The 19,597-nt window shown below is 42.5% G+C and overlaps 1 protein-coding gene across 3 annotated transcripts in view; it reads right to left on the bottom strand.

Moving 5' to 3' along the window:
• The window catches only part of CHD7 (chromodomain helicase DNA binding protein 7), a 126,221-nt gene that overhangs the window by 85,610 nt on the left and 21,014 nt on the right, over window positions 1-19,597 (bottom strand). For all 3 annotated transcript variants that reach the window (XM_035317421.1, XM_035317420.1, XM_035317418.1), the window contains exon 2: window positions 1,004-2,861. In XM_035317421.1, the coding sequence (XP_035173312.1) occupies window positions 1,004-2,686 (1,683 nt within the window). In that variant the 5' untranslated portion in view covers window positions 2,687-2,861. The remainder of the gene's footprint in view (window positions 1-1,003; window positions 2,862-19,597) is intronic.

Here is a 19,597-nt window from a genome sequence, read left to right as displayed (position 1 = left end):
CAGGCAGCAGCGGAGGGGACTGCCGAGCAGCTGCCTTCCACGCAGTCCTGGGACGCTGGCTGGGACAGCTGTTTTTATGATTTATTGGTCTTATTGTAGCGTCGTATCATTAGGACTGCATTCCAGCAATTGTCTCCAAATATTTATGGGCAGAGGTACTTGGCATTAATTACCACGGGGCTTTAAAAATAATTAAACCTCTGATATCTTGGCCACCTATTCCTTCAGTACCAAAACCTCTTGAATGATTGACTGACAGAGCCAGAGGCAAGCGGTGGCAAACCCAAAGATCCCAAAAGGCACCTTTTCAGCTCAGGCTTAACTTACTAACACGCAGTCAAACCTGCTAAGCTACAGAGGGATCAAGATGTTTTAACGTTTCTAGCTTTTAATTGAAAAACAACATGGAAGCAATACACTTTCATGGCAATCCAGCAGATCAGAGACGCGGTAAAATAAAACTTCTATCTTGCTTGAGATTTCATTTAAGCCTCAGAAGATTTGATTTTAGACTATGATTCACATCTGCTGTCTTCTGTTGCATAAACCGTTGCCCCATCACTTCCCAACTGCATTACTTAGTGCTGGAAAAAGTTCATCCTGGAAATCTTTTCACATATGAAAATTTCAGCTTTAACTTAACAAAACACACTTTTTTTTGCAGGTTGCAAATACAAGGTGTTTAAATTACAGTTCTCACACATGCTTTCCATTTTCCCCTCAAAGGAACCAACATGGAAAAAAAAACACAGGTATTCAGTTTGCCCTGGCGCTGTATCATATTTCGGTCTACCCACAATGTTATCCTGTAATAATTACTGTAAGAACATTAGCAAGCTATCTGAACCTCATTTTACCTTCAGCTTCCGTGTACCAAGAAAGCCACGTAACCAGTAAAAACCAGGGAGGTCAGGCAAGAGCAACTGTTTTGAAAACACAGATCTTGTGTATACTGAAATTATTGCAAATGCATTTCATCTTTTACTCGTCGGAAGCAGCTTACCTGAAGGACAGGCACTTTTTGCGGTGTGTTTTGTGGTGACTGGTGAAGCTGTGCCCAAGGCTGATGATGAGGATGTGGTGGTGGTGAAGACTGATGATGTATCCCTGGATGAGGCTGCATGGGAGGACAGGTTGGCATTTGCTGTTGAAAAGACTGCTGTTGACTAGGAAGCTGCTGGCCAGATATTAGTCGCTCTTGTATTGCTTGTGGATCTGCAAGGCCAACACCTGGACAACCGTTTGGTCTCATGTGCCCACCCATCTCCCGTGGTGTTGAAGACATACCCATAAACGGACGATTCTGTTGCATGTTTCGGGGGCCCATATTCCTTTGTCCAATTCCCATGGCACCAGGGGGCTGGTGTGACGGCTGAGGATGGGGTATATTTGGATAACTGCCAACTTCCATTGGTATTCCAGCGCTACCGGGTCTGACCTGCGGAGGAGGTGTACCTGCTGGATTACTCATTGCTTTCATAGGTGACATGGGAGGTGGAGAGGCATAAGTTCCCTGAGGCTGTGAAGGGTGCATAGTTTGCGTGTTCATTTGGTTAAGTGAGCCACTAGGGTGGATGGGCTGCTGGTGCATTAGTCCTTGACCACTGTTTGATGGAAATCCTACAGCATTTGGGTATCTTGGTACAGACTGATTCATTGGAGTGTTATTTGTAAGGCCTAAATTCTGATTCATCCCTGTATTATTAACTAATCCCTGATTAAGGTTACTGTAAGGATATCGAGAATACTGCCCTGAGTTGTTTATAGTAGGTGAGGGTACCGTCTGGCTCCGAGAACTAAAATTAAGTGTTTGCGGCCGAACAGCACCCTGCTGGGGAGGATTAGGGGAGAATCTGGGACTGTGGGCTACTGATTCTCCATGGAGAGCAGTGGGGGGATGGTGGTGAAATTGCTGGACTGAGTGTCGCAAAGAAGGTGCCATACTGGGATTCTGCTGGGGCACATGAGACAAGTGGCCAGGTCCTGAGGTGGCAATGAAAGGGTTTCCCTGATTGAGGCCTTCTTGGCCTTGAGAAAACTGGTTCATCCTTTGCTGTTGCGGCTGACCGTGCTGCTGCATCGAAAAATCGCCGCGAGCCATGTAGTTTCCCATCTGCTGCATGTGCTGAGGGTGGCCCTGCCCAGGGGGTCCAGAGGGTGCCTGCGGCGGCTGCGTCGGTTGTGGCTGCGGCTGCTGTTGCTGCTGGTAGGGTGCTCTGATCTGGTCTGGCACTTGAACCGCCCGCGGCCCCCACATGGAGCCGCTGTCTACGAAGGGTTGCCCGTGTCTTTCATTCTGCATGCTAGGATAGACTCCCATCTGACCACCAGCACCACTGCCGTGAGGAACCTGAGGAACCGGGGGGTTGTGATACTGCGAATGAGGAGACGCTATACCGTTCCCAGGGGCATTGCTTATCATCCTGTTCGGCTGATCCATCAGGTGCATTTTCTGCTGTTCGTATTGATTATAGTGATCAAAATGGGTCAACTTTGCTTGATTTTGATTTGCGGGGGGGTGATGAAGAGATGACTGTAAAGAGGGAAATCCTTGATCCATGGGCATTTGCTGCCCCATAGGATTCACTGGGTTTTCAGGATATCCACATTCTCCAAGACCTTCCAGCCCTTCGCTGAAAATATTCCCATCTTCTCCAAACAGACTCATCATTCCCGGATCTGCCATCTTTTTTCAGCACACAGCTCCTCGGAGCTACAACTAGAAAGCTAGTCTGTGCTTCACCTCGGTGAGGTGTTTTGTCCTCAAAGCCTTTAATCCTCAACTAATCTCCTTCATGTCATTCCATATTTCCTTAATTCTTTTGGACCACGCAGTGTCAGGCAAAGTCTGGTTACTGCTCCTAGAGGAAGCGGGGGAAGGGAGAGAAAGAAAGGAAAATGTTGAAATAAATAACATCGGGCAATATAAACAAAACACAGTTAACTCTTTTTTAGACGACAGCTAGTTTCAGCCCCTGAAGCACATCTTAAAAATGCATTTCGCTTTAAGAAGGTTGCGTTAGCTTTATCAGAAGCTTTATTACGATAGAGAGTTAGGAAGCAAGCAAAAACACTACCCTTAACCTTAAATTAATCCATTCACTACACTTCCTAGTGTTCCTTTCTTGGGTGGAATAGAACAAAAGAACACAACATGCAGCAGCAGCAGCTGCCACAGCAGGTAGGCAGATGTATGAATATAGCCAAAGCAGCCCATCTGCCGAACTAAAGCCCTGAAAACGCTCTAGTTACCAACAGCATGTCCTTAACCTTATTCCCTTGAGCTGCGTAATCAGATGAGCAAGCAGAAGCACCAAGTCCTGCGACAGACTAAAGTTAGTTATACAGACAACAGATTTTTCAAACACGCACAGAGGTGACCCTCCAAAACGTACCAAACTCCACAGCCTAACTCAACATTTAGGGAGAGAAATAAATTTATTTTCTTAAGCACAGAATTTATCTTAATTAAATGAAATTGCAAACTGAAAGACAACATGACACCTTCCTGTTTTAGCAAAACTATATACTGAATTTGTGTAAGACAATTAATTTCAAAACCTGCATTTTACATATGACAGACTTCTGAATCCCCACCACAATTTCCCTCACGATGATTATGGGGAACACTGTCACTGCAGCTCATTATTCATCTTTGAGCAATCACGCTACTAACCGTAACTACAGTAATTCAGAAGACCACACTGAAGTTTTGCTCTCTTGAAAATTACGCTCTGTACGAGTCACTAAGGAGAATTAGCAATGGCAAAAGAATTTAAATAATAAAATAGTCACCCAGCAACGTATGCACTTGGACATGGGGGGTGGGAAATTATGTAATGCCTGTTAACAGAATACCTTCAGAGAAGTTTGAGTCTAGCTTGTTCGCAGGGAAGCCTAGCATGTTCTGAAATACCTCTCCCTTTCCCCACAACTCAACTGACTTTGTCTTCTTAAAACCAAAGCTATTCAAACACTAATTTTCCTTCTTAAGACCTGAATTTTAAATGCTGTGGTTAAGGAAACCCATCCACATAGCAAATAAAAACAAAACTACTATTTTTGCATCATTGTCATTATTCAGCATCAACTGTACTTGCAGATACTGACCTGCCCTTAATCAGTGATCACACAAAACAAGATTTACAAATTTGCACTTTCGCATCTTACATTTTGTTGCAGAGGAGGGATGCTTTCAGTCACTTTGGACGCAAAATGCCAGGCCATACTGTTTTACCTGGAGGCAATTTGCCCCAAACAAGTTTTAGGGAGAAAACATCAGCACATTTGTTACACTTCTGGTAGCCATTGTCAAGAGGACCTTCTACAGCATGAGGCAGAGGGCGAGAGGAAAAGCACAAGCATTTATCACTCCTCTTAAAATAGCATTTGAATGTCACCTTTAAAACCACACTCTTAAATCTCTTTAGTGCTCAGCTGGGATATTAACACTTATATTTCTAAATCACTTGAGGGTAAATTCCTACAAGCCATCTTCATGTCTCTTAATATCTATTTCTTTTGATTTCATTTTCTTTATTAAGCAAAAGCCATCTGTACTGCTTCCCACCTCAATCAGTTTACTAAAACACAGCATAAGAAAACTCCAACAAAGCAAGGAGCCTCCTTCACTGAAACAAGCTTTCAGCATTTGACTGCTCCAGAGCAAGCCGTTCGGTCATGGTGAAGATCCCGCCGGTGATTTAAGATCACCCAAAGACTTCTGATGCTGCACACTGCAGTTGGGAGCTGGCAAAGCTGAACACCATCGGGTACAGAGGGCCTCTAATGGAGCAGTCACTTTGCGAAACAGCACAGTGCACAGACACCCTGGGCAATAGTATCAAACCGAAGCCAAGCTGAGGATCTCCCCCATCAGCTTGCCTACTCACGCCCACAGAATTACAGTCAGGAAGAATTTTCACTGATTTGGTTACATAAATCAGCTAACAAGCTTCCAATAAAACTCAAGTGCTAGTCAGCCACCACCAACAGCCAACATCAGCAAACAGCAGTTAGGACCTGCTCCTGTACCCACAAACCCAACCTGAAACAACGTAAAGGTTTGGCTCAGACACACACCTCCATTCTGCCCAGCTGGCTCCGTCCCAGTCTGCAGATCTGGACTCGGACCCATCACTTGCACAGGAGATGTGCTGTTGAACCCAGAACACGTCTGGTTTCCTGAGCACATGGCCTTTAAAAAGATAAGCAACCTCTAAGTTTATGGCGTGCTTTGCACGCAAACAACAGATCTATCATCTAGATTAAAAGTGAAAATGCTGTTTGCCACTATTTATGATTTTAGCTCTGCATTTTTATCTGAAGTGCCAATTGATTTCATGTTTGTGCTGTTAATGCTAAAGCTATAAGGTTTGAAACACGGCATGAAAAAGTGTTTGAGAAGTTGTCTCCAAGTTGTGGTAGTATTTCTTCAGATTAAAGTTTGGCCTTAAAACTATGACTGCAGTCATTTACAGTCAACTGTGCTCTCATCAACCTTATTCTACTTCCCCCCCCAAAAAAGTCTCACCTCTGATGTGATATACGATTAATAGCACATGTTTAAGAATGAAAGACAATAGCAGCTACAATCTGATCAAAAATAACCAACTATTTTAACCAAAAAGTCAGTACTTGAAATTTCCTTGTAACTCGCAACCTTCTATGTTAATAGGACAGAAGTCTTCTTGATAATTACTCAAGTCACGAAAGTCACGGCTTTACAATAAATTGCAACCTTTTTTTGCTTCTTTCACTACAAGCAATGTAATTTCTCTGCTTAAATCCTTCAGTCTTATCAAGGTTGTTTTTAGTTGTTCTTGTTAGTCTTCTGCTTTTTTTCTATGAAAAAAGGCACAGACAAAAAAACGAGGGTAGGTCCTCCATCAAAGAGTAATTCTAGCTAAGACGTTCACTAGGCAGTATCATTCACTTCCCTGTGAAAGCAAGCAAACTAACATCAAGACTGGACAAAGACTGACCATGATATATTCAAGCCTAAAGCTGGTGGGGTTTTTGATTTTACAGCTTAAAAATACATCTTTATGCATCATCTTCTCTACTACCCCATTTGCTACAACCAAGAGACATTCATGGAACAATGACTATCTGAATCCTTAAACAGGCAGACTGCTGAATAAACGTGACTGTACGAAGAGATGGTGATTTTTTTCTAAACATAATCTTAACCAAACTCGCAGACTTTGCTATAAAATTATATAGCTTTTCTGTTCCTGAACATGAAAGTTTGTACCAACTAGACTGAACTCAGAGTCAATGAATATATTTCCTTAATGCTGCCTAGACAACCTACTTCTGTTCTAAGCAATGGTATGATCCCAACCACCAGGACAGTCGATTGCTTAACAACCCTGTTGTCTCAACAGACAAAGCTTAAGTTTACTCTAGTCCGCAACATTCCAGTCCTAAACAGCCAGACCTCCCATTTAAGTCGTAGTTAACCATTGCTCGACTTCGTATTTCAGAGTTCAGCAGCCTTGGGCAGCTCCCCACTTCTATGAGTGAAACAAAACTGGCTGCTGCATAAGCATAACCTGATGTAGCGCTGCAGACCTCAAACCTGAACTTCGTTAGCCTTGTTCCCAAAGCAGAAAGCAGCAGGTCCCGGCCCTCAAGAACAGGAAGCAGCAAGGCAGCATACAGACGTGCCTGCCCTCCGCTATGCCATCTGCAGATTCTTCTGTACAGAAGAGCTCTTTGTAAATCGGGGCATGTCCCTCTACGTCCTTCTACACAAGACATTTAACTCCATTTCTTGATAGCTATACAGCAAGTAAACAAAACAAAACAAACAAACAAAAAAAAAAAGTGTAAAAGGCTGCTAATACTGACTGCTCAAAGATTTTCTTCCAAGTGAGATGTGTCATACGCCGCTGACATATACATGTGTATGACACATACAGCTATCAGTTGATATCTCAGACAAAACTATAAGTACTTGACAGACACAAACAAAACAGTTTCTTATATAATGGAACTATGCATCTACACAATAAAATATGCACTGCAAATACCATGCTGCTTTGAAGAATTAGGCTAAAGAGACCTCTCAAGCTAAAAACTGAAGCCAAAGGTCATTTTGAGGCTGGAGCTTCAAAAATGTAGGATTAAACATTAGGCTACTAAATCTGCATTTAAACAGTGCATATTTAAACTGCTTTTCAATACCACTAAGCTCCTACTGGCTGCTAGGAGTAGTAATTTAAGTATTTGCCACATAGGAGTAGATGGCACACATGACAACAACCAATGACATATTTTAGGTTGGAGGAAAGCACTCGCCAACAACTCCATAAACACAATATCCTGGTAAATTCGTACAAGTCATGCCAAGAAATGACTGCTATAGAAGACAGCTGATGAGATTTCCACCTTTGAGTTCATCTACCTATGGAGCAAGCAGCACTTCTGATGCCAGGACAGTTAAGCAGGTGCCGTACCACACGTGTAGGAAGCATGCCTAGTCTCCGACTCGTTTAATGCTTAGTTCTTGTTCTATCACAGACAACTCTTCACACACAGTACATTCTTCCTGCATATAGATTAGCCAACATGAAGAAAAAAGAAAGATCTGTAAACTGATTACAATAAGATTTTTAAGTGTAACTTCCAAAGAAACATGGTTATCTGAGTGCCTAAAAGACACTTCATATCTATCTATAATGCTTTTCTATAATGCTTTTTTCTTTTAATGCCATAACACACTTTCAGAAAGTACAGCTGTGTTAAAAATCAAGTCCATATAGCTTGTATCAGATCAAAGGATGGCAGGAATCTTGCTCCCCCCTGCCCTGGGAAAGGGAGAATGGACATGTGAAGGTGAAAAGAATGAACTCACACGGTTCAGGAATATTCTTCTGCCTTCAGTGACAAGAGTCAGCAAATAGAATGTAAGTATTTCTGCAAAGTTTAATTTCAGATCTGTCTTAGTAAAATCCAGCTAATTGGCTCTTTGCAGAAAACACATCCCTGCAGAAATCTACACTGGCAAATTTAAGGCAGTTAATAGGTCCTGTTAAACCAACGAGGAGGGGGAGGTGGAATGGAAACCTCACATGCCTTTCCTCAGAAATCAGTTTTTGCATATGTGGAGGCACCTAAACAACACAAATGTTATTCAACAACATTTTGGGGGCAAGAAATCCATCAAATCTAAGTTTCCCACACGATCTTCAAGTAGAAACCAGATTGTGTTTTATTTCCCTAACACATCACGTACTTTGGCAAAGAACAGGCTTTTACAGAGGCAACTGAGGGCACAACAGCCTTAGAATATTTGGCAGCTCGCTGCTGTCAAGCAGCTGATGCGGGAATGACCAGCTAGAGTTCAGCCTGCGCCACGCATTTGGAAACAATATCCTACGTCATTCAAGTTCACAGGAGCTTTGGTACGAGAACCACAACGGCATCATCTAGGAGGAGGATGATGCAAACCCACCCAGCCTGGCTGTTACAACACGCACACCGGCGGCGAGCGACTTCTGCATTCACAGCGCCAGCTGGACTGCGAGCGCTCCTCCTAACATGGGGCACTGCTAATTTTAAATCAGCACCTACAGCGTTAAGCAAAAAGCCGCAAGCGTGGTCTTTTCTTTCCAGGCCAGAAGAAAAAGAGGAACGTGTTTATTCCTTTTGTTAGAAATCCCCAAGTGCATACTTTTAATAAGGTTATCAGAAGGGGGAAAAATTGTTTTTACATATGAGTACATTAGAAAGGGCAAGAGGGGGAGGAACAAGCCTAAGCCAGAAACACTTCAGTTTTCGTGTTATGTGGCTTGGAATTTTAAGAGGCCTTTTTTGGTCATACGACCACCCTCTCTCCCAACATAAGTTTAAAATACAGATGGGAGAAGGAGGAGGTTTATCTAAAAATAGTCCTAGATAAGTAAGAGAAACAATTGCAGTCACAAAAATATGTCAGGAATACTTTTAAAAATACTCGATAGCCACGTTATCTTGCAAATAGCCCTCTGAAGAGGAGCAGGGGCCGGTTTAGCATAACCCCGTGCTCAGCCTGGATGCCACCCGAGCGCAGCCCATGCGGGATGTGTGATTTTTAAGCTTTAACCAGAGGGTGAAGCATCGCCGGTGCCGAGCGCTTGGTCCCTGCTGCGGACATGGGCCATGGCGACGCGAGGACAGCGGGAACAAAAAGCCCGAGCGGGACCAGGGGGGAGGCGTCAGAGGGAAGCCATATATTGCTGCCATCAGTCACCACGAAATCTCTTAGCAATTACGTCCCCTTATAAAGCTGACACTAAACCAGCCGAGGATTCAAGAGGTGGGGCCAGCGGCGACCCGCTGAGGCGCTGAAAAAACACCCGGCGCAACTGATGACTCTTGTTAAGGGCCGCGCTTTTTGTGCACCTACTGCAGTTGTCACTGATTAACCAACTGATCTGGCAATTTCCTACATTCTTTTGCATTTAAAAAGGATCTGAGGGCTGAGAGTCGTCCCCTTTCATATTCCAGGAGGAGCTGGAGACAGCAGCCAGGCCTGGCCAGGGCGCAGGGGCCCCGCTCCGGCCGCCCTCCTCCCCCCCGCTCAGGCCTGCAGCTGAAAATAATTTATCTGTTGGCTTTGCAAGAGCTCGGCATCTGTGATTGGGAGGGAAACATATCCATCACGAGTAAACTTGAGCACAAAGACAGGCGGGGTGTCACAGGATACCGAGGGCCAGAGGTCACGGCAGCGAGCGGGAGGCTTTGCGCGGGCCGGGGCAGGCCGCAGGCATGGCTGTCCCCGTCCTCTTCGGCATGCAAAGCTGTGCAAAACGGCAGTGGTGGGACACGGTGACATCTCTGGGGTCAACCAAGCACCCACACGGCCGCCATCACGCAACGATAATGGACAGGTGATGGAGGAGCAGGGCCCGCAGCCTTCCCCTTCGGCTAAGCGGTTGGAAGCGGCTCGCGGTGTTTGGAGAGCTGGGAACTGTAAAAATTCATGAGGTGGATACCCGGCTGTTTCCCAGGGTTTCTGAACACGTGATTTTCAGTGAAATGTATTTTTTTAATCATGGGCAGGTTTTAAACTTAATCATTATCCCAAAAGGCTATTTCCAGCTAGGGAATTATGAGCACTTTAAAGTAGCCAGACCCTATATTTTACTTTACCTGTTAAAAGGCCAATACAATCATGTTTCATTCATAGTTTATGAAGTCTGAAAAACCACTTGATGAAATTACAGTCTACCCATACCACACATGGTATATTTGTCCATGTATATTCTATAATCATTTCAATTTATGACTTGTACTTAAGAGTCATTTTCCTGTACATGTGTTCTTCATAAATACTGGTAGATCACAGTCTGCATTTGTACAGGAACCACATATCCACACTCATTTCTGTGAAGATAAATACACTTTATACATCCAAAGTGAAAAGCCAGAGTTTTCACAGAACTAAAGGGAACATATTTCAGGGTCGTGGAACAAAATGGTAGTTCTCCCTTACGCTCTTTACATGTGGCAAGATGAATCATCCTACATCTGAACTTAAGCCCTTACTCAGCATCCAGCACTGATGGTAATTTTTGCCCAATATATTTAGCATACTGCCTTGGACCTTTCAGCAAATAAAAAAATTATATACTACATTTGAAAAGGATTACAAGTTATCGTCCCCTCCCCCTCAAAATAACATCGATGTTATATAAAGTAAGTATTTTAAATGAAATCACACATGGTCTATTGGATTTTACAAGTCTTGCTTTTGAGTATTACAGGTCTTTTTGCTAACAAACATAGTAATTCTGTATTTTATCATATGTAATAGACTATTTAAAAGCAGCGTTAAATTATTTCACTAACTTGAAGTCAACCGTAACAAAAAAGGGTTTTGGAGCAAGGGGACAAGAAAAATAGTACATTGGACAGAATGCATTTCAGAAACCTTCGTTTACTGCTTGGACTGTTAAATAGGCCCACTGATTTCCCATAGAATATGGAAGCTGAGATACAGGACAAATACCTAAACACCTTCCACAGCTACTCTTAATTGGACTGCTCGAGTTTTTTGCTTTTTAAAAACACAAAATTAAGATTATCACCTAGAACATCCTATTGTTTTGTTTGTTTGTTTGTTTTTTGAAGAAAGATATGCCAAAAAGGTGGTTTATTCTTGGCCTGTGGACTGGCAACATGCACTTATTAAAAAAAAAAAAAAAAAAGTCAAACTTCATTTATGACATCTGCCTCAGTGAAGACCAGTGATTATTAAGACCACACCATAAGTGAACTATACCAAGCTATCTTCTGCAACAGAGAACACTGAAAAGAAAAGAGGTCAAAGCTCTCAACAGTTTCCTGTGTACAAGGCTAAGATACTGAAGAATAAAAACTTGCTACCTTCAAGTTCACATATATCCTGTGCTCGTTTACTTTAGCTATATTTCAGCACATGGCAGTTCATAGGTGAGTATACAGGCATGGAAAAAGGTGCCTACAAAGTATAAGCAATCCTGCCAGAAGTTATACGTTGGAATGGGGACTGCCAGATTAATGTGATCGGGCATTGTGTCCAGCGTGGCTTTCCTTTCCATGCAGAACTGAGCTAGAATGCTTTTCCTCTATAAAAGCAGAGGAGATGCAAAAGAACTAAATCTTCTTGTGGAAACTTTAATAAGTCTCCAGTTTCTTCTTTACAAAGAAGAAAACTAACTAGGGTATTTTCAAATGGGTTCTTTAATTGATATACACTTTAAAATTACTCCAGTGTATTTCTACTCAAACAAGCAAACAGCCATCCAGGGGAAAAAAATGGTCATCTGAAAATTTAGACCTATACCATCTCACTCACTCCCCTTTCCATCAAGATTTTAAAGAACTTGGAAGTGGTCTGCAAGTCAAAGATAATTACTGATCCAGTCTCCAGAGCTACAGTCATTCAAGTTATTGCAAGCAGTAGAAGCAGCTGACATTCATCTACCACAACGCCCAACAGGAAAGTTCTTGAGCTACCTCCAATTCTCCACAAGCTTTTCAGAGACTGATGATGAGCATACAAGAGTAGTGCTGCATATCTGTTCATGTATACAATGCAAAAGAAAATTTTTACTCATCTGAGAAACAAAATTGGAAATCAGTTCTGTTTCATGGAAGGTAGCTCCATCTCTCAAAAAGCAATGCTAAACTCAAAACTGAAACCACTATCTTTACTGTTCTTAATGATTCACATTCCATTTAAATTTACCCTTTAAGCTTATCAACCTTACTATATCACTTACAAAGGATTGTAAGTTTGCAAGACCTTTTAAAAATAAACCCATTCCCATAGTGTCCTCCCTTCAGCAAAAAAAAAAAAAAAGACATTTTTTCTACTCATTAAAAACTTTCTGTGAGGTTAAAATTTAGTGTAGTTTTTCTTTTTTTTTTTTTTTTCTTTTTGAAGCAGGAAAAGCAAGCAAATTAAAAGAGGGGGTAAATATTCTCATTTTTTGGTCAACTTATTGCATGAAAAAGTCTGATTCATGAAATGGTTTATAAAAAAAAGGCATAAACACTTAGGCAGTAAAATCATAGAACAACTGAATTCAGGACTCAATAATATCAGACAGCTAAAAAAATATTCCTGTCCTTACAAACTATGTAGAGAGAGAAATTAAAACAGGTATAAGGAATTTGAGATAGCAATGGTAAATAAAAATTCCAAATTGGTTTTCTCTCTACAAAAGGACTCCCTCAGAATACAACAGCCATCAGAAGACCAAAAGCATGAACCCCTCCGCTGTGTTTTACTTAAGATGCAAGCAATAAATGGCATTATCATAGCATCCTTAGCACATCAGGAAGCAGCCTGTCTCTCTAAGTTAGCGTGCAAAGGCTTGCATCACCCTGAACCCAATACACAGTGCACAGCTGAGGAAAAAGCATGGATGAGGCTCTGCTAGAGATCAATTGATTCAGGGACCTCTGGAAATGGTGGCAGATGCTTATGCTGTATAAGCCGAAGCTATTTGGACCTCCAGCTGAGATTCAGGTAACTGTTTCATTAATGATGCCTATAAAATAAAATCTAGTTCTAATATCCCCCAGTTATATATACTATATGACTGGCCATGAAAGTAAAGTATGTAGAATTACTTGAAAGGGATGATAAACTGCCTGCTGCCACTAATAAAACTTCCACAATGAGCTTTTCCAACCAACTTTTTACAGCACCTTTTTAATTATTTTATGTGATGACAAAGTGATGACAAAGCATCATCAAAAACCTGAATCACAGAAAATCATGATTCTTCCTTTTCTACCCTGCTTAGCACCTGGAGTCCGCATGTACCCTCTGCGTTTTTCAGAGAACAGTGACCTCTGAACTTAGACTTGAAATAGGAGCAAGAGAGAAGATCACCTCAGAAGAAAAAAATCACATTATATCCTCAACTGAAATTCAGAGCAAGCTGAAACATCTCACCTCAGTACCCCTTGGACACTGTACACCAGTGCCAAGCTTGGATAAGAAGGTGATGTTGAGGAATTAATTAAAAAAAAAATAAAAATAAGAGAAACTTCAGTGTCTTATCACTCTAAAATACACAAAGACTTAACTTGATAGACTGACCTTATACCACCTGTATACAGGTTTTGTACAACTGTTAAGGGAGCTCTTGTTCAGAGCTCCCTCAAGCCCAGTTCTCATTTCACAGCGTAATGGATGCTAACAGAGGATGATCCATCACCAACTGAACCTATCCTCTCCATAGCGCCTGACACAGCTTTGCTCACTACTCAAAAATAATAATAATTAAAAAAAAATAAGCACAAGGGTTACTTGGACCAGCTTACTCCAGAGATGTCTGCAATGCAGTAGCAATAGCAACAGCTGTCAGTGAGATTTGTGCATGAGGGTTGCGTGAGGATGCTTTTGAGCACCCAGGTAAGGTAGCTGCCACCTTGCCTTTGTAAAACACTTCTCACTAGTCAGCCATGACTGCCTGGGTGAGAGCAGAGGCTGCTTTCTCAACTTGCTGAAAAGCTGCTGATACCAAAAACTAGAAGTATTTACTGGTATCTTTTTTACCTCTGGAAGATTGCATTTATGTTTGATTTGTGGCTACTTACAAAGTAACTTTCAAGGGGCAGGCTAAGTGAAGGTTTTGTGGAACAAATTCTAAACCTCAGTCCTGACAATACTTATGGTCTCTGTTGTGTAAAAAAAAAAAAAAAAAAAAAAAAAAATTGAAAGATTACCTTTACTTATCAAAAAACATTGGTGATATCAGACTTTTACTTTTGTTGGTCTTTCAGTACCTACATTTTAAGCAGCTGCAATTAAAGAAGCTGCAGTTCGGTGTTAGTACCACCAAATGCTAAATGTTGAACATACTCTTGTAACTCTTCTTGACACCTCCACATGAAATGGATTCTCTTTAGAAGGGAAGGAGGATGCTATGAAACAATAATTTATCTATTTCTGAATATAAGATTTTCAGTGAAGCATCAAGTTAAAAAGCAACACTTCATGATCAATTATTTGTCTGCTTAAAAGGGGAAAATCCCTTAATACTTCAGGGATCTCAAGATTGTAAGCAGCGTCAGATACAGGAGGGATGATTCAATTTTTTCACAACATCACGATTCTCTACCAAGAAACAGGCTAACTCACTTTTTCTGTTTACAATAAACATGTAATTCATTTTAGTTCATTTAAACCAGGAGAGTCAGCTCCGTGCTATCAGCCTGGTCCACAAATAGCCCTTGTTGACAATCTGGGAATTTAAGATTATTGATACAGCCATGACATACCACTTTACCTGAAGATGTATAGTTAATTTTTCATGCCTCATAACCATTCCTCTATGTCTTCTTCACAACAAGGACAAAACTGAGCCTCCTCTCACACCTTCTAAACACTGAATGAAGTAATGTCATCAAAACTGTAGTGAATTTACAGCTCAGGTCCAGAGCAGCACTGTAAAAGCCTTTTTTCCAGAGCGGAAGCCAACCAAAACAAGTTTAAAGACAGGGTTTTGTTCAAGAAGCAAGGAGAAAATATACATCAACAAAGCAGCGATGCAAGGAACATCTACAAGATAGAAATCTATGTAGCGCCTCTATTTCAAAGCTACGATGGCAAGATAGTCCAATCATTTATACTGCCGCTTCTTAATTCTGTTAGAAAAGCAGCGTCCATCTGTTATTTCACAAAAGACATACCGCCTTTTATGACAACTGTTACAAATGAAGCAGGGTTACAGAACACACTCCAAAATCTTTTTACAGTTTTGAGAACTAGACTGAAGATGTCAATGTTTATCAAACTTTACATTTCACCAAAGCCATGACTACATAGCCAGCTTCCCGTACTTCTTTTTGACCTAGGCATCTGAAGTTTTGACTAAATTCAAACCCAGATAACTAATAATTCAGTCAATTTCTCATTTCTGCTGTGCCATACAGTAGCTAATTAATCTGAGAGCTTGTTAGCTAGCCAGACTAGCATACCAAATAACCTCTTACACTGTCAGTAGACACTCACTCCACTGTTTGCTGTTTCCAAACTTAAAAATAAATAAATAAAATTTTTAAAATTGGCTTCTCTTTGATCCAATTTTATACATTCACTAATAATGCATAAATGCATAAGATGCAGTGGGAAGGGAGGAAGCTTTTTTCCTCAAACACTGCAGAGCCCCTTCCCTGACATCTCCAGATCCAGTCATTGCTGAGCCGAACTACTAAGCTGTTAACAACATGGTAGCTGCTCATGACCGAGCACGCAATTCAGATGCTGAGTCACACAACTGACATCCATCAATAAAACCACGCCTGTGTCACTGAGTCCTCTCCTCCTCGGTCACCATTCCCTTCGCTCCACATTTTTCAGGAAGGCAGCACAGCTCACGGGCACGGAGCTTCTTTTTGCTCTGCCCAGAACAACGTGAGGCAGCTGCAGGGACAGCCATGCACTTGCACAGGAAACCATCCAGAGGTGTATTACACCTCCGATAACGCAGTACATCCATTCTCCCAAAAGGCAAGCCGTTGCTCATATCAGCAACTCCCTAATATGTTATTTCTCCATTATCGATTTCCATCAACATCAAGCTAACAAATGCATGATCCCCAGCTAGATAGAAATCAGCGAGCTACACGTACCGTGTTAGCTGGTACTGGGGAGGGCTAATTTGAGGAACACATAGAAACCTTGCTTTCAGGAGAATGAGCATTAGCACTTTTAATGTGCTCTGGGATTTCAAGTTGTAAGAATCGCTTAAAAAAAAAATCACTTTACAGTAATTTTCAACTGGTTGCCTAACACCCACCTCCTAAGTGATTGTCATCAAAACACAACCACAACACTGGGGATGAATTAATATTAAAAACCTTCAGTGAGATCACAGAAGTCCTCAAAAAAGCAGCCCAAGCTGTCAGAGCACACTTCTCCCACACGCGGAGTAGCAGCGAGGTTGTGGAAACAAAAGCTCTGTTCCCTTACAGAAGCAGGAGCATTCCTCATTTCCACACATCGTTTTGAAACCCAAACCAATTTACCCATGTCTAAACAGACTGAAAAAGCCTACAAGGAGTGCTTCCAAAAGGAAGAAGCTGAAATCACAAGAAAAAGGGAACCCGCTCGCTTACTTGCCCAACTTGAGTAGCGAGGGACCACGACCTGACACTGATGTACTTTGGCAGGGATAATTATCTCGGTTTTGCAGGGCTTCTGTGCACCGGGAAGCCCAGCCAAAGCCCAGCACCCCTCCCAGGCGGGGCAGCTGCCATGCAGGACAGGCCTCCAGCGTCGCTGACACAATTAAGATAAGGAAGCACGGTCACCCTGAAGAAGCAAAATCGTACCTAGCAGTGTTTTCAGATATCAGACGTGTGCTAGCGGCCAAGTTTCTGGGAGAGAAGGAGAAGAATGCGAGCCATTTTCTCAGAACCCACAACCCCTGCTTCCCCAGGTCAGCACGGTGTCTGGTCCTTCGACACGTCGCTCAGCTCGGCAGATGAAGGAAACAGGCGCACCAGAAGGCCCCGTAACAGATGGAAACCAGAGCAGCTGAGGAGAAGGGAAACGTCTGTGCGGCACAAGGCGGAGGGGGGGCACGAAGCCCGTCCCTGCTCCCCGGCTCTCAAGCTGCGTGCAGGCACCGCCAGCAGCTCTGCTTGGGGGAAGGCGGATGGCAGCGGTACGTGGCTGGGTTGCTCCGTGCCTCCCAGCTCCCCCGCTCAGGGGATGGGCACGGCAACGCAAAGCAACACAGGACGGACCCGCGAGCACCGGGTGCGAGCTCCTTGCGGGCAGCAGAGGGAAAGGAGCTCGGTGTTTGTTTTCTTGGTGAGAAATACAGCAGATAAAGAACCGACGGCTTGAGAACGCCTAGTATGGAAACGGCGAGGAAGGAGACAAAAACTACGCATATGTACAGGAGAAGTGGATAAGGAAACAGAAGATGGATTAAAATGAAAACTTATCAAAGTTCAAAGGATGCTTTTTTTTTCTTTTTAGTAAGAGACATTATAGTACAAAAATGTCCCAGAAATAGTTTTGAGGAGGAAGAATAGCAAACAGAGACAGGGGAGGAAGGATAAAAATTGAAGGAAAAAACTGACATATGGTACAATTATTCCACTACAGTTTAGATTCACAGCTTTACAACACCTGCACTGTTAATAACCATATTATGTCATACATGATGTCACCAGTATTTCCTTTCTCAACTTAGTTAGCTATTAGGGGAAAACATCTAGTGCGGGTTTCCACACTCTTGGAAAGACAAATGACTGTCCAAGATGAAGACGCACGTCCCCTGGCATCGCCTGGAAGGTAGCCTACACTGAGTCCCCAGGTGAGGCAAACGGGCAGTGGGGTGGGTTGTTTTTTCTTCCCCCCCATTTGTTTCCTTTAATCCGGGATGGAAGTGTCTCCTGCAATCCTTTCAACCCCTCAAGCCAGGAGACAACTAAACTGATCAATGTGTAAGACGGAAGTCCTCATATCAGAGCAACAGATTACAGTGTTAACCTAGATAATGCAAACAAGGTCACTCCATGCTTGCAAAAGGCACACAGAAATACTCCATTATATACGTATAAAACTGTTCCTTACCTGACCTGCCTTGCAGAATTAGACTTTGAACACTGATTATCAGCAGCTGTAAGCAAGCACAGAACTAACAGGGCAGCAGAAAGTTTTCAGGGCAATTGTTCCTCCGTGCTTATTTCTGCTCCTAACCACAAACAAGATGCCTGCGTTCGTCTGCCTACCCCAAACACCTGGATCTAACCATCGGCTGCCATCAGAAGCTGCACCACCACGGGGGCAGCGGAGCAGCAACGACGGCAGCGCCAGGGGAGAAGCAAGAGCACGATGGCTGCGTTCAAGCAGCAAGACCCCGTGGATCCGCTTAGGGCTATACCACCCAAACCGCCCTCATGCCACGGCCAGGTGGTTCAACAACCAAACTTGTAAACCACAGCAGGAAAACAAGCCCGGCATTTGCTGTATGGAAAGAACACGAGAAACCAGCATCTGCCACTGTGGAAAAAAAATAAATTCTAATTTGATCAAATACGTGAAAAAATATTTTGCACTTAACTGACCATCCATGCAATCAAATGAACACTGAATCCAAGCAAGGAAAATTTTGCAGTTAACGCTCCTGCTGGCTGGAAGGGAAGATTGCTGACTTTGAGTTATTTCAAACCAACATAAAACTCCAGTGAAGGATGTGCAGATATTCTGGGATCTGGCATTAAACTTTCTTTTGGACAAGAAATGTTATATCTCAGCGTGATTTAGGAAAATAAAGGCCATTTGTGAACGCTAAGGCTATTTGTCACGAGACTCAAAGAACAGGTTTTAGTTAAGGCCTTCCAAAAGCAATTAATTCATGGTGCTCAGAGGACTACCTCCAGCACACACACTCCCTCAAGAAATGGCTGTTTTGGATAAACGTGCTACTTTAAGGGAGAATATTTAATCGACATCCATCCCATATCGAGGAGGCCCTCTGAGCAGAGAGGTACAACTTTCGTAGATTTCTTGTAACGCTTCCCTTGATCGCTTCATACTTGTCTACAGTCTTCCCTAAATCCCTGTATTAAAAGTCCATTAGCATAAGATTGGGTTTTATATATTCTTTAAAAATAAAAAATAAAAAAAAACATTCACCCCAAGAAATTTTAAATATTTCCCCCTATTTGAAACACTTTTGTTCCAAGGGCTGACCATTACAGACTATTTTCTAGATATGGCAGGACAAATTCCTTCCTGTCTGAGAGTTTCCATGGTAATAAAAGTCCCCTTTAAACACATTCACGGTGGTTTGGGCAGGCCAAACAGGCAGCCTTTGTACTGAAAAGCTCCCTCTTTGTACTCCTCTGTGCTGATCCTGCACAAACTACCGTAAAAGTGTATTTTAGTGGAGGCAGAGTAAAACTAAGGCTCACATCAGTTTCACACGATAACTGTTTATTCCACAGCGCAGACACAACCCTCTGGAAGATTCCCGTCCCAAAGAATTTCAAGTGGTTGGAGAAAGCCAGCTACAGGACAGCCTATGGCACATTTCAAGCAGACCTAGCCCATGCAGTTTTGCCACTTATACTATTAAAAAAAAGATGA

The sequence above is a fragment of the Oxyura jamaicensis genome, chromosome 2 (assembly GCF_011077185.1).
Source record: "Oxyura jamaicensis isolate SHBP4307 breed ruddy duck chromosome 2, BPBGC_Ojam_1.0, whole genome shotgun sequence".
Lineage (NCBI taxonomy): Eukaryota > Metazoa > Chordata > Aves > Anseriformes > Anatidae > Oxyura > Oxyura jamaicensis.
This window is presented reverse-complemented; position numbering and strand designations above follow the sequence as displayed.